The following is a 13,824-nucleotide window of genomic DNA, read 5'->3' as shown; positions in this document are numbered from 1 at the left end:
ATGTGTATGAAAAGCTGTCAGGATTTTAACTCCTAATCCTTTTATGCTCCCAGGAGTTAGGCCACCAGAGTGATCTGGCAGCAGCTTTCTCCAATCCCCCCTTTAAAAAGCACGCTTGTCCAAGCCAAGTGTGCACTTCTATGGTGGAGTCATGAGAAATAGCTCTCAGTCAATTAAGCATTTGGCCAACAGCAATTGAAGGTGTAGCTTTAGGGTGCATTCACACAACCTTATTTTCAGTCTGCGTCTGTTCCACGTTTGCGGATCCCACGTGGACCTATTCATTTCTGTGGGGCCTCAAAATGTGGACAGCACACAGATTTATTTCTGTATCCATCCAGCTGAGCTGTAAATTACAGAACATGTCCTATTCTTTTCCGTTTTGAGGGTACGCATAGGCCTTTTTTTTCTATAGAGCCAGTGAAAAGTGCGGGATGCATGTGGACCACATTCGGATTTTGCAGATCCGCAGTTTACGGACCGCAAAACAGGTTGTGTGAATGCACCATTAGTCTACATTACTGTTAATGCTTTGTTATTGCTGTTGTATCTGTGACCTCATCAAGAATGTAAAAGAGTTATGGTACCAACTGTCAAGCACCAAGACTACCAGATTAGACACCTGGGCACATGCACTTAATGCCTGAATCTAGAGGTGTCAGTAGTGCATCAATTCTTGGAAGCATCGCGCAGATCTGGCAGGCTGTTCCGGCATAGAGCAACCTGACGGATTTCGCCGATATCGGCATTGCCAGACTCTATAGTTCACCACCAGATCCCCATTGACTGTAATGAGTTCTGGAAAGAGGACGGTTCACCGTTAGAATAAATGCCAGGTTTGGGCCAGACAAAAACTGTTGAACACAACGGTTTGTGGACAAGCCAACATTTGTGCCGGATCAGCTTGCCAGAGGTGTAAACACAGCCTAAGAATAATAAAGGGGGTTCATTTATTATGAGATATACACCAATTTTTGGCGTATATCTGTCGTAGATTCGGTCTCAAAAGGGGGTTTGCGGACAAATCTGCGACTTTTCCCCACTCACGCCAGGTCTAAAAAATTACTTTAAAAAAAATATATAAAAAAGGGTGTGTGGGCGGGCAATCTAATTTATTATTTTCTACGTCTGTTTTAGGCATAGAGAATTATCTAAATGTATGCCAGCAAGGGAGCTGTAGCGGACGGCACTTATACATTACTTCAACACATCAACAGCCAGCACACGGGGTTAAGACCAGAGTCTAAAACACTGGTCTTAATAAATGACCCCATAAGTCTCTTAATTTTAATAAGGAAACAAAAAAGGTGAAAAAAAATAACTACTAAACTTGTGTTTCTTAATTGTTTTACTTTTATTACTGTTGCACCATTTATACAATTACATATATTTTCAATGCATCCATTTTACATCTTCCGTTGCTTTTATTTTTTTTATTTTTTTTTCATAATTTTGCAATTTTTTTTTTTACATTTTCTTTAGTTACGGTACTTCGCTTTCCAATGAGTGTTGTGTTGGTGTCTGTGACATAGAATGGAAGAAAAACTGGAACTGCAAATCAACGCAGACTTTTTTTTATTATTCCACTGACCAATAAACAGAACTACAGGTGCACCCAACCACAGACATGCATTAATTCATCATGAAAAATCTAGGTAGACTAAGTAGAATGAGGATGTTGTTACTTCCAAAATATCTGGAGAGGAATAAGAGACAGCTAGAGTAGGTTCTGTTGGAAACGTTTGGCCGTTATTCACTGCATTAAAAAAATTTACTGAAAATGAACGCTAAATCCTAAAAAGATTTGATTGCCTTGGCACAAGCCCTACGGGCAAATTCAAAAAACATTTCTCCTGCAATCTTATTGCAGAAGGGAAAATAAAAAGTCATAACTGAATGTGGACTTTCCTTTTTGTAGCTGCTGCTCAGATGTAAAAAATAAAGTGTTCACAAACATCTATATCTAAATCTTACTTAATTTACTTATTGATTGACAGAGTTGGTGGAATGTGCATTTGTACATTTTCTCCCTCACAAAAATACTATTTGGATTTTTATATCATTTTTGGGCATTACATGTACGGTACTTATTTGAAATCTAAACCAAGTTTGTTAGTATAGCTGAAAAAAATATAATCAAAAACAAACAAAACATCATCGCAGGTTGTTTTAAGTGGTTATTTCAAACAGGCTGTCCATCTTACTCTTGAACTGCTACGGTTTGATCAGAATTAGCTGCTGGGGTTTCAGTAGCTTTAACTTCATCAGCTGGTCCTGCAGGCTCAGAGGCCTTAGTAGAAGAACTAGTTGCTTCAGGTTCTGGAGACTTCACGGAAGATGGAGCAGGCTCACTGCTAGGTTTTGAGTCTGAAGCTGGAGCGGTCTCAGTTTTGGCCTCTGGTGCGGAGGGAGCCTCAGTCTTTTTGGCTTCCCCATCCTCTTTGCTCTTGTCATCTACTTTACTTGGTGCTGGTGTTTCTGAAGGCTGGGAAGCTTTTGCTTCAGCGGTAGGTTCAGAGGCTTTAGTGCCTTCACTATTGGCAGCTGGAGCAGGAGATGCAACAGTTGGTTCCTCTTGCTTGGATACAGGTCGTTCAGCATTCTGAGGTTCCACCTTGGCATCAGAGCAAGCCTCTGTCTTCTCAGATTCTGTTTTTTGTACTGCATCCTTATTTGTTTTTTCCGTCTCTGCTTCTTTGTCCTCAGTTTTGTTTTCAGCATCCTGCGGTTCCTTGTCATTTTTCTCTTCTTTAATTTCTTTTGCATCAGCATTTTCTACAGGTTGAGTCTCCTCGTTAGTTTTAGTTGCCCCTTCTTCCTCTGTGTTTGCTCCATCTGCCTTTTTGTCCTTATCTTTTGATTTGTCGTCATTTACATTGTATCCCTTCTTCTTCTTGCTCAACTTTCCTCCCATGATTTAAGCCCTGGAATCAAAGAAAACAAATAGGTTACTGATGTATTCAGGAGAGGCATAATATTATTATTATTATTATTATTATTATTAATAACTATTTGGGGGTGGGGGGACACAAAAACAAGAATAATCAATGCATAATATACATTCTTTGTGTTTTCACACTAGAATCAATGAGTTGGTGTTATGTAGTGTGTTGTATAGTGTAATGTTTATCTAATTGACACAATGTCCTAAATCTAGAGAAAAGAATGCTTAAACTGTGCAAAAAGTACTAGACATATGAGGTTAGATCAATAAAAGTCACTAAGCTGCTGGTAATTCATGTTTTATATTTATCTACTGTAGTAATAACAGGAGGATGGATTTTGCAATGTAAGCTGGTGTTTACAAAAAGGCAAATCATTACATAAAGTGCATTTGCCTTGATATCAAGCTGAAAATTTAACCCTGATCAAACAATAAAGACTAAATATAGGGCTCCAAATGGAATATTTATGCAGTCAATTACAAGGCATAGTAAACTGGCTGATTTTGGCCTTCACACTTCAACTCTCCCAATGCGAGTGTTGATTATTGGGCCCAGAAGAAAATTAAAGTCAAGGTTATGCAATGTTAGCTTTACCCAAGTTCATCATTTATCTCCAAAACTAAATACTGCAAACTCAAACATATCATAGATATAAAAAGGAAAAAACATCAAAAGTCATCTCACTAAATATGTAAAAGTGTCCTCATTCTGCCACACAAAAACACTAAAGCAATCTTCGACAAAATCCAGGGCTGACTAACTGTCACATTAAATACGCAACTAAAGACAATTTTTTAATGTCGAGTGACAGGTAGGTTCAAGCATTATAAACCTGATTCGCTACGTCAAGGGTTATTCTTGCATAATAACAGAATCCAACAAAATGAAGTAACATGTTCTCCAGTATTTAATAGCCTGCATACTCAGGAAGTAAAAGTATAATCTGTATATTATAAAAGGTTATGATTTATATAGTGAGCAAAATCAATTTATTGTAGTGGAAACTTTTAAGAGAGATGCCATGTTTTAGTGCAAAGTCTGGTTTAAAGGAGTAGTCCGATTGTTTGAAGTTATCCCCTGTGGATAGAGGATAACCATTAAATCGGTGGGGGTCCTACCAATGGAAACCCCACCAATCACGAGAAAGGGAACCCCATACTCTCTGTAGCCCCCTGAAATGAACAGAGCGGCCGTTCACACATACACGTGGCCACTTCATTCATTTCAATGGGCGTTCCGGAGATAACCAAGCTCTGTACTCAGCTATCTCTAGAATTCCCATAGAAATGAATAGAGGCCGGACGCATGCATGTGGATAGGGGATAACTTCAAACAACCGGAATACCCCTTTACGTTTTATAGAGGGGTTGTATAAAATTAGGAAAATGTATGTTTTCTTTTACAAACATCCAGTATAAAAATTGTTTTTCTATTCTCTTAAAACCCCTTTAAGGAACACTGAGTGGAATTCAAAGCTTTAATACTGTTCTATTAGAGGAAAACATTTTCAAAGCTAACAGAAGGTTTCTTTAGCCTGTCACCTGCGTAATTTGGCTGTATTCTTATTATACAGAATGGGTACCAAGCCAAGTCTATACAGCTATTCATACATCTGTATTTCTATACAGTTACTGCATACATCTACATTCTGTATTTTTGTTATTTTATTACATTGCATGCCCCAGCAATCAATCAATTCTTTTTTTTTCAGAAACTGGCAGTAAATGTTCAATATCCTTGCAGTTACAGTGCCTATTCAAATCAATGGGTTGTCTGCATAAGGCAGGATAGGACAGATCCCCCGAGCGAGAAAACCTTTATGTATCTACTCCCTATTCTGGCCAAAATGTGTGGGCCCTTAACAGGATACTTTTTCTCTATTAAGGGCTCATGCACACGAACGTACAGGGAGTGCAGAATTATTAGGCAAATTAGTATTTTGACCACATCATCCTCTTTATGCATGTTGTCTTACTCCAAGCTGTATAGGCTCGAAAGCCTACTACCAATTAAGCATATTAGGTGATGTGCATCTCTGTAATGAGAAGGGGTGTGGTCTAATGACATCAACACCCTATATCAGGTGTGCATAATTATTAGGCAACTTCCTTTCCTTTGGCAAACTGGGTCAAAAGAAGGACTTGACAGGCTCAGAAAAGTCAAAAATAGTGAGATATCTTGCAGAGGGATGCAGCACTCTTAAAATTGCAAAGCTTCTGAAGCGTGATCATTGAACAATCAAGCGTTTCATTCAAAATAGTCAACAGGGTCGCAAGAAGCGTGTGGAAAAACCAAGGCGCAAAATAACTGCCCATGAACTGAGAAAAGTCAAGCGTGCAGCTGCCAAGATGCCACTTGCCACCAGTTTGGCCATATTTCAGAGCTGCAACATCACTGGAGTGCCCAAAAGCACAAGGTGTGCAATACTCAGAGACATGGCCAAGGTAAGAAAGGCTGAAAGACGACCACCACTGAACAAGACACACAAGCTGAAATGTCAAGACTGGGCCAAGAAATATCTCAAGACTGATTTTTCTAAGGTTTTATGGACTGATGAAATGAGAGTGAGTCTTGATGGGCCAGATGGATGGGCCCGTGGCTGGATTGGTAAAGGGCAGAGAGCTCCAGTCCGACTCAGACGCCAGCAAGGTGGAGGTGGAGTACTGGTTTGGGCTGGTATCATCAAAGATGAGCTTGTGGGGCCTTTTCGGGTTGAGGATGGAGTCAAGCTCAACTCCCAGTCCTACTGCCAGTTTCTGGAAGACACCTTCTTCAAGCAGTGGCACAGGAAGAAGTCTGCATCCTTCAAGAAAAACATGATTTTCATGCAGGACAATGCTCCATCACACGCGTCCAAGTACTCCACAGCATGGCTGGCAAGAAAGGGTATAAAAGAAGAAAATCTAATGACATGGCCTCCTTGTTCACCTGATCTGAACCCCATTGAGAACCTGTGGTCCATCATCAAATGTGAGATTTACAAGGAAGGAAAACAGTACACCTCTCTGAACAGTGTCTGGGAGGCTGTGGTTGCTGCTGCACGCAATGTTGATGGTGAACAGATCAAAACACTGACAGAATCCATGGATGGCAGACTTTTGAGTGTCCTTGCAAAGAAAGGTGGCTATATTGGTCACTGATTTGTTTTTGCTTTGTTTTTGAATGTCAGAAATGTATATTTGTGAATGTTGAGATGTTATATTGGTTTCACTGGTAAAAATAAATAATTGAAATGGGTATATATTTGTTTTTTGTTAAGTTGCCTAATAATTATGCACAGTAATAGTCACCTGCACACACAGATATCCCCCTAAAATAGCTAAAACTAAAAACTACTTCCAAAAATATTCAGCTTTGATATTAATGAGTTTTTTGGGTTCATTGAGAACATGGTTGTTGTTCAATAATAAAATTAATCCTCAAAAATACAACTTGCCTAATAATTCTGCACTCCCTGTATTTTCTTTCTGTGTCCGTTCCGTTATTTTGCGGACCGTATACGGAACCATTCATTTCAATGGGTCCAAAAACTGAAGTTACTCCGTGTGCATTTCGTTTCCGTATTTCCATTCTGCACAATAGACCATGTCCTATTATTGTCCGCATTATGGACAAAGATAGTACTGTTCTATGAAGGGCCAGCTGCTCTGTTCCGCAAAATACGGAATGCACACGGATGTCATCCGTGTTTTTTGCGGATAAGTATTTTTGTAGACCACAAAATACATACAGTCGTGTGCATGAGGCCCAACTCTGAATTCCCTAATAGGGTATATAAAAATCCTATATGAAAAAAAATCTGTATTCACTTCCTAGAAGTCAAACCTAGAATATGAATATTATATAATATGGATCCATGTCTTGCAACTGCACAACATTATTACAGATCAATACTTGGAATAAAATACACATGACAAAATAGATAAAAATATGGCTGAAAATTTTTTATAAATGATATATGCCGATTTTATATGTCAATAATATATAACACAGGCTCGGCTCTCTGCAAATGCTGTTACCTCTGCTCTTTGACTAACAGGGTAAGGCGCGATGACGTTTTCAATACCTGGTCCTGTTAAAGGGCATGGCTGTTGCACAGTGAACAGAGCCTCTAGGTGTAAAGGCAATGCCCCCGTTGCTTCTAGAGGCTCACTTGCATATAAAATTTCATTTTGTCTCAGCAATGCGAACACATCTGAACATAGGACAACACAGATGCCTTCAGCTGCCAAGCGCACATGCAACAGGTCCGCCAGTGTCATCGGTACAAATCTGCTGACAGATGTCTTTTAATCTATTACAGTATTTCAACCGGTAAATGCTCATCCTGCAGGACCGGACAAGTCCTCCAGGGTGAGACATTCCCTCCCTTCTAACCAGTCTCCATTGAGAGTTTAGAATCCTAAACAGGAGTTCAGTTTATGAAAACATTTTTTTTTTTTTTTTTTAAGTGGACAATTTAAAAAAATAAATAAAAAAAAAATTATAGTTCCAGAGTCATCTGGGTTCCAACTGTAAATTGTGCATGGGCCTCCTACCTAACTTGTGCTAATAGTACTACTTATCATAATTACCAGTTGCCAACAGTCCTGATTTTGCCAGGAAAGACCCAGATTCTTAGAAAAGGAGAATATTCCACTGCACTTCAAAGGACTTTTCAATGCATTTAAGGCTTAACTGTCGAGCTTCCAGGTCCATGGGCTGGATGGAAGGAGATACCCAATAAAAAAAAAAAAAAAAAAAAAAACACCTGACATTTCAGTCTGAATGACCTTCGGTATACTGTATCTGAGCCCATGATCTGTATATAAGTGAGCCTAATGTAGCATGCCCTAGGATAGCAAGCATCTGTGCCTTGAGGTCTCTTCCATGGATTTTAGTACAATTTTTTATAAGACGGACCTTACAATGCATCATTAAATGTATATAAACTGTGTTCAGAATAGTCTTCAATTATACAAAAATTATAAAAAAAAAAAAAAAAAGTTTAAAAAAGGTACCCTGTCAAGAAATGCAATCTGCAGGTAGCATGTTTAGAGCTGGAGAAGCTGAGCAGTATATATACATATATACATACACACACACACACACACACACACAGTATAGAGATTATATATAATCTCGTCAGTCACTGACAGCTGTACACAAGGATGTGTCATCAGTGATTGTATACATACTTACACAGGGAAAGCTATCAAAGATAGTTGTCAATCACTGATAAGACTGGCCACTTGGATACTGAGTAGTGATGAGCGAAGCGAGCTTTAATGCTGTGCGAAGATCAGTCTCCATACAGCATTAAAATGTATGGTCTCCGGCGAGGCGAAGTCAGTTATAACTTGGTGTTTGATTTTTAAACTGAAAAACCATTTTAAAACTTGGATCTGAACTCTGCTTCGGTTCCGACTGGTACCTCAAAACCAAAGAAGAGTTTGGATCCAAGTTTAAGAATTTCGCCTTGTTGGAGGCCAATCATGTTCATGCTGTATAGAGACATCTCTGTACATCATTAAACCGAAGTTTTGAGCGAATCGACTTCGGATCTAGAAACCGGAGCTCGCTTCGCTCATCCCTAATGCGGAGCTCAGAAAGAGCAGAGATTTAAGCGTATAAATTACAAGTTATACTGAATCTTTTCCCACAAAACTACTGTACATATCAGTCTGCTCTGCTCCTCCTGCAGATTGGACGACATTGTCATCGTAACTGGTTCACAACTATCTGTCAACATGTCCATTGTCAAGTCATTTTACTGTATCCCTTGTTTTAATTATTAGGATGTTATACAGGGTGTACATCTTGAATATGTGAAAGCATTTACAACATGTGCGTTTGGAAAGTGGTGATTGGATGTAATCAACATTGCAACAAATTTAACTCTAGCAGTACCTTAGATTTCCTACAAAAAAAAAAAGATTCTACTAGTTATACACTTATCCCATTTATGCTGTGGAGGAATGTAGTTAATGCAACACTATTTAGTGTAGAAAGATTATTAAATTAAGACTGGACAAAGTCGGTTATAGTATTGACACAAGCATATGACCCGAGTGCATGGTCTTTCCATGTGATTCTGACCTTATGACCACCACTGCATGTTAATGATTATCTACCTCTGAAGTGACTATATTGTGTGATGCCAAAAAAATATATAAAAAGTTGACAACACGCTTGTTACAAATAATGACTAATAATAGGAGGCACGGTGAAACATGTGATTCATGTGATGGATTAGGCCAGGGCAAAGCCATGGCTACTAACTGGCAGCATGATGGCACAATCAGCATTTGTACAAGTAACTGAGAGGCTTGGGTTGTAGGAAGGATCATAATCCCCTATGACACATGACTGAATAATCTCCTCTGGTAGTTCACGGATTTAAAATTAAAAACAAGAATAGTTTTGTTATAGCTTTGACCAGTTAGGCCTCTTTCACATGAGCGAGAATTCCGCATTGGTGCAATGAGTGATGCGGGTGCAATTTAAATGCGTCTGTGTACATGAGCATACACTTTTGCGTTGCGTGAAAATCGTAGCATGTTCTATATTCTGCGATTTTCACGCAACGCTCGCCCTATAGAAGTGAATGGGGCTGTGGATGACGATTTTCACGGATGGTTGCTAAGAGATGTTGCTTGTAAACATTCAGTTTTTTTATCACGCGTGTGCAAAACACAGCAAAAATCGCATTGAACCTGTGTGATAAAAACTGAACTGAATGCGATTGCAAACAAAACTGAATGGCTTTGTTTGCAAAATTGCGCAGTTCTCACTGAACGCATCCGGATACGCTTGTCTGCAAGGGGCCTTACTAGAGATTCCAGTCAAGCCCACACAATAAATATAAGAATACGTTTTAAAGGGGTTCTACACCTTTTTTATTACTGATGATTTATCCTTTGGATCAGCTGAAGGCAGTATACATGAATGATGCAGGGTTGTGCCCAGGCCACATACATAGTCGTGATGTCACTGGCCTGCAGGAAACTGCGAGCGCCGCTGCCTTCCCAAACAGCTGATTGGTGATGGTCCCAGGAGTCGGACCCCTGCCGATCAGATGCTGATTATCCACCCAAAGGATAGGTTATGCTTTGGTAACCAGTGACCATACTGCGTCTTGTGACGCCAAGCAGGCACGAGGAGTGGTATTCGTCACACTGACCTTGAAAGCATAGAACTAGCAGAAATTTAGATCAATAAATGACAAGTTAAAGTGAACCTTTTCCCAACTTAAAACAAAACAAAAGAAACTGTATATGAAACTGCTCAACTTCCTCTGCATGACAGTATGCAAAGTGCAGAATAGAATGAATTGTCAATGTGACAGGTTGTGCCACAAAAAATATTCTACGTTTTTCAACCCAACACCTGACTGGATCTGAATACTTTTCTAATTTCATATAATAAAAAAATTTGTATAGCCACTCAGCTATTCAACAAAATGTATCTGTATAGCGCCACCTGCTGTTTCTTTTTTTTTTTTGCTTACTTCTTGCTCAGGTGGTCGCATGCGCTCAGTTTAAATCTTTCTTCCACCAGCCATATCTTCTGAAGCTGTAGCAGTTACAGGAAAAGTACTACAGCAGAAATGACACGCCCACTGAAAAGGACACGCCCCCTGAGCAGTCAGCCTGAAATAAATCTAGTAGAACAATTGGAGCAATGAATGAGGAGATCTCTGGATCCATGTGACATACAAGGCTGGTTCTCGCTTTGTTATGATGGTATTGTCATGTCCGATATGGTTTTCCGATTTTCATTTTTTTAAATCTATCATGGCATAACCCCTTTAATACATGGCAAATAAACACCATTTAACAATTCGCGCCCATAAACGTACAAAGCAAATGAATGAGATTCTACAAAGCCACACTCACACATGGCAAAACATAAAAAAAAATCTGCAGGAATTTTAGGAAATGCCAAAAACGGAAGCAGAAAAAACACTTAGGGCATGCTTCAGGGTTAAGATTTATAATAAATTCCTTATTTACACAGATGTTTGCTATGGATTTTACCCTTCACAATTTACAGCAACTGCTAACGTATCTATCTGATAGTACTTGTACGAAGGCAGTTGTCACCGTGAACAGGCTTTTCTACTTTGGTTTGCGTGGGTTTGTAAGAAATACATGCAATGGACTCTGCTGATATTTTTAGTAACTATATGGACATTTTAAAAGTTCCAAGTTCAATGAGATGCCCTAGGAAGAGTCTAATTTATGAAGAGGGATGTGCTGAATTTGTCTGTCTTGATAAATCTCCCCTTAAGGCCTCTTGCACACGATCGTTGTGTGCCCGTATTGCGGCCCGCATACGGCGGATCCGCAATACACGGGCACTGGCCCGTGTGCACTCCGCATCATGGATGTGGACCCATACACTTGAATGGGTCCGCAATCATGGAGATGCGGAATGGCAGCATGGATCGGAACTCCACGAAAGCACTACAGAGGGCATCAGTGGTGTTTCTATCCGTGCCTCCGCACCGCAAAAAAATAGAACTTGTTAAAAAAAATTGCGGTGTGGACGGATCACGGACCCATTCAAGTTTAATGGGTCTCGATCCGTTCGGACTGTCGCATGGACATTGCCCGTGCATTGGTGACTGCAGATTGCGGTTCCCAATGCATGGAACGGATGCCCAACGTTAGCATTTCTGGCTATAAACAGTGGTGATGACAATTCAAGCCTAATCAATATTTACTAACAATTTAAGCAAGCCTGTAGATTTTTCAAACCAGCACCTGGATCTGAATAATGTATGCATTAAAAAATATATGGGGACATTTATGAAGACCAGTGTCTTAATCCCTCTGCGCTGCCGGTGTATGCGCTACAGTTATCTAGAGGTGCAGGCCTCTACATAACTTTGGCTCTTGCTGCCGCTGGGCAAACCAGGCCCTTTCACCGACAAGCGGGCTAAAGTCTCAGATTTTGTCGCAAAACCTCTTTGGAACAAAATCTGATACCCAATTACTCCAAAAACTGTCGTAAATCAGATAATAAATGACCGCCATAGTATAGTCACTGAGGTATTCAATACCAAGGTGGATCCACATGCTCAGTTCCTCAGATCTGTCCTTCAACTTCACCAGGCCTATCTACTTTTAGAAGCCGAGACAGTTACAGGGAGAGAGCTGCAGCAGAAAGGACCCCCCCCCCCCCCACCCCCATCACCCACAGATAAAAGATATGCCCCCTGAGCTGTGAGCAGGGCAATTAGAACAATGAATGGGGAGAGCTCTGACCACAGGACTCCTCTCTGCTCCTCCGAGCAGTCCTGACCGTTTACTTCAGCGTAGCTCTTAGAGGTGACAGCGGGGGAACAGAGAACAGACATCAAAAATGGCACTCTGGGCTCATGTAGTACTGCAGATAACAGTCCGGAATAGTCATTCCCTTTAAAGGGCACCTCTACCTTTGGATATATTTTAATGCAATTTCTTTGTATATATTATTTAAACAAAAGTATGGTTACCAACAGAATCCGGTTACAAGTGGGAGAGAACCAGGGCAGTTTGCTATACATGTTGTGTAACTATATTCAGATACAGACAGATAAAGGACGTGAAATGTTAGCTATTGCTCAGACGCGAGGTGCCAGCCCGTCACATGGTTATAGTAACCTCGCTCTGCATGGCTGGTGCTTTACTTCCATAGGTAAAACAATGTGCACTCTAGGCGCATTCAATACCTGTACAGAATGGCGCAGAACAGTGGCCTTATTCATAGCGAAAGTCAGTGAAAATATTTACCAACTCACAAGATTAAGAAGTCAAACATTTCCACCATCTCTATGAATGCAACTTGTCCTAACGCAGCTTAAACAACAAACCAAGTCATGCAAATCCTCATACAAAGGATAATCTCAATGCTGCACAATGATGAAGTCTACGGTATGTAGTGGTATTTGGCAATCTAGTAAAGCTCTGTAACATACATAAGAGGGCAATACGATTTGCCAGCAACTCACCAGATAGTAACAGTTCTGTACTTCAGTTTGTACTAAAACATACATGGACTATCAAGTTCAGTCAGTTGCTTTCGCTCTCTTGCCAAACTCTGTTTATAGATCAACAAACATGTGCTGAAGTGAGCGAGCAATGATTCAGATCATAAGGCAGCGGTGAAAATAATGAAAAACCTCCCAGGGGACATATCACATGGAATGTAAAAACTCTCAGTCTTAAGAGACTAGTAAATAAATACATTTTTAAAAGGGAACCTGCTAGAAAGTCTTCTACCCTATTAGGTTTGCTTTGTACTCTTCTCCCAGAGACAATCTAGACTTTTTAAGCCCTTTAAGCTGGCGGAGGATCTGCCGAACTTATGTAGAGGTGAAGGCTTCTACGTAACTTCGGCGTATCCATCACTGGTCTAAATGCAAAACATCTTTCGAGCTGGTTTACAATTAGACTATTTTATATGCCCAAAATGGACATAGAAAATGAGGAATGAGACGGGCCTACAGAGCCTATCCCCTCCCACGCCACACCCTTTTAGACCTGGCGTGAGTGAGGAAAAGTTGTAGTTTGCGATGCAAATAACCTTTGTGTCACAATCTGTGCCAGAAAAACGCCTAATATAGGTGAATTTCTGGTTAATAAATGAACCCCATAATTTTGTTTTAGCAAAAAAATTAAAAAAAATTAAAAGCCTACTGTCTCACCCACTTTATTATCTGACTTATGTTGGAAAAAGTGGAACAGGTGCTTCATAAATATGCCACTCATTCTCCATGCCATATTTCACAATGTACATACACTAGGCAACTGGCATAAATACACTGATGCATCTCCTGCTTTCCTTTAGGCCGAATGCACACGGTCGTTTTTCACGGCAGTGAGCGGTCCGTGGAACCGCGACCTGGATTCCT

The 13,824-nt window shown here is 40.1% G+C and overlaps 1 protein-coding gene across 3 annotated transcripts in view; it reads right to left on the bottom strand.

Moving 5' to 3' along the window:
• Positions 1-1,333: 1,333 nt before the first annotated feature.
• Positions 1,334-13,824, bottom strand: part of BASP1 (brain abundant membrane attached signal protein 1) — a 79,578-nt gene continuing 67,087 nt past the window's right edge. For 2 of the 3 annotated variants that reach the window (XM_044294566.1, XM_044294567.1), the window contains exon 2: positions 1,334-2,924. In XM_044294566.1, the coding sequence (XP_044150501.1) occupies positions 2,201-2,914 (714 nt within the window). In that variant the 5' untranslated portion in view covers positions 2,915-2,924 and the 3' untranslated portion in view covers positions 1,334-2,200. Of the gene's footprint in view, positions 2,925-12,921; positions 13,061-13,824 lie in introns of those variants that run through there. The other variant, XM_044294568.1, reaches the window with a different exon arrangement.

Source organism: Bufo gargarizans, chromosome 5 (assembly GCF_014858855.1).
Source record: "Bufo gargarizans isolate SCDJY-AF-19 chromosome 5, ASM1485885v1, whole genome shotgun sequence".
Lineage (NCBI taxonomy): Eukaryota > Metazoa > Chordata > Amphibia > Anura > Bufonidae > Bufo > Bufo gargarizans.
Note: the sequence above shows the minus strand (reverse complement) of the source record. Positions and strands in the feature narration are given on the sequence as shown.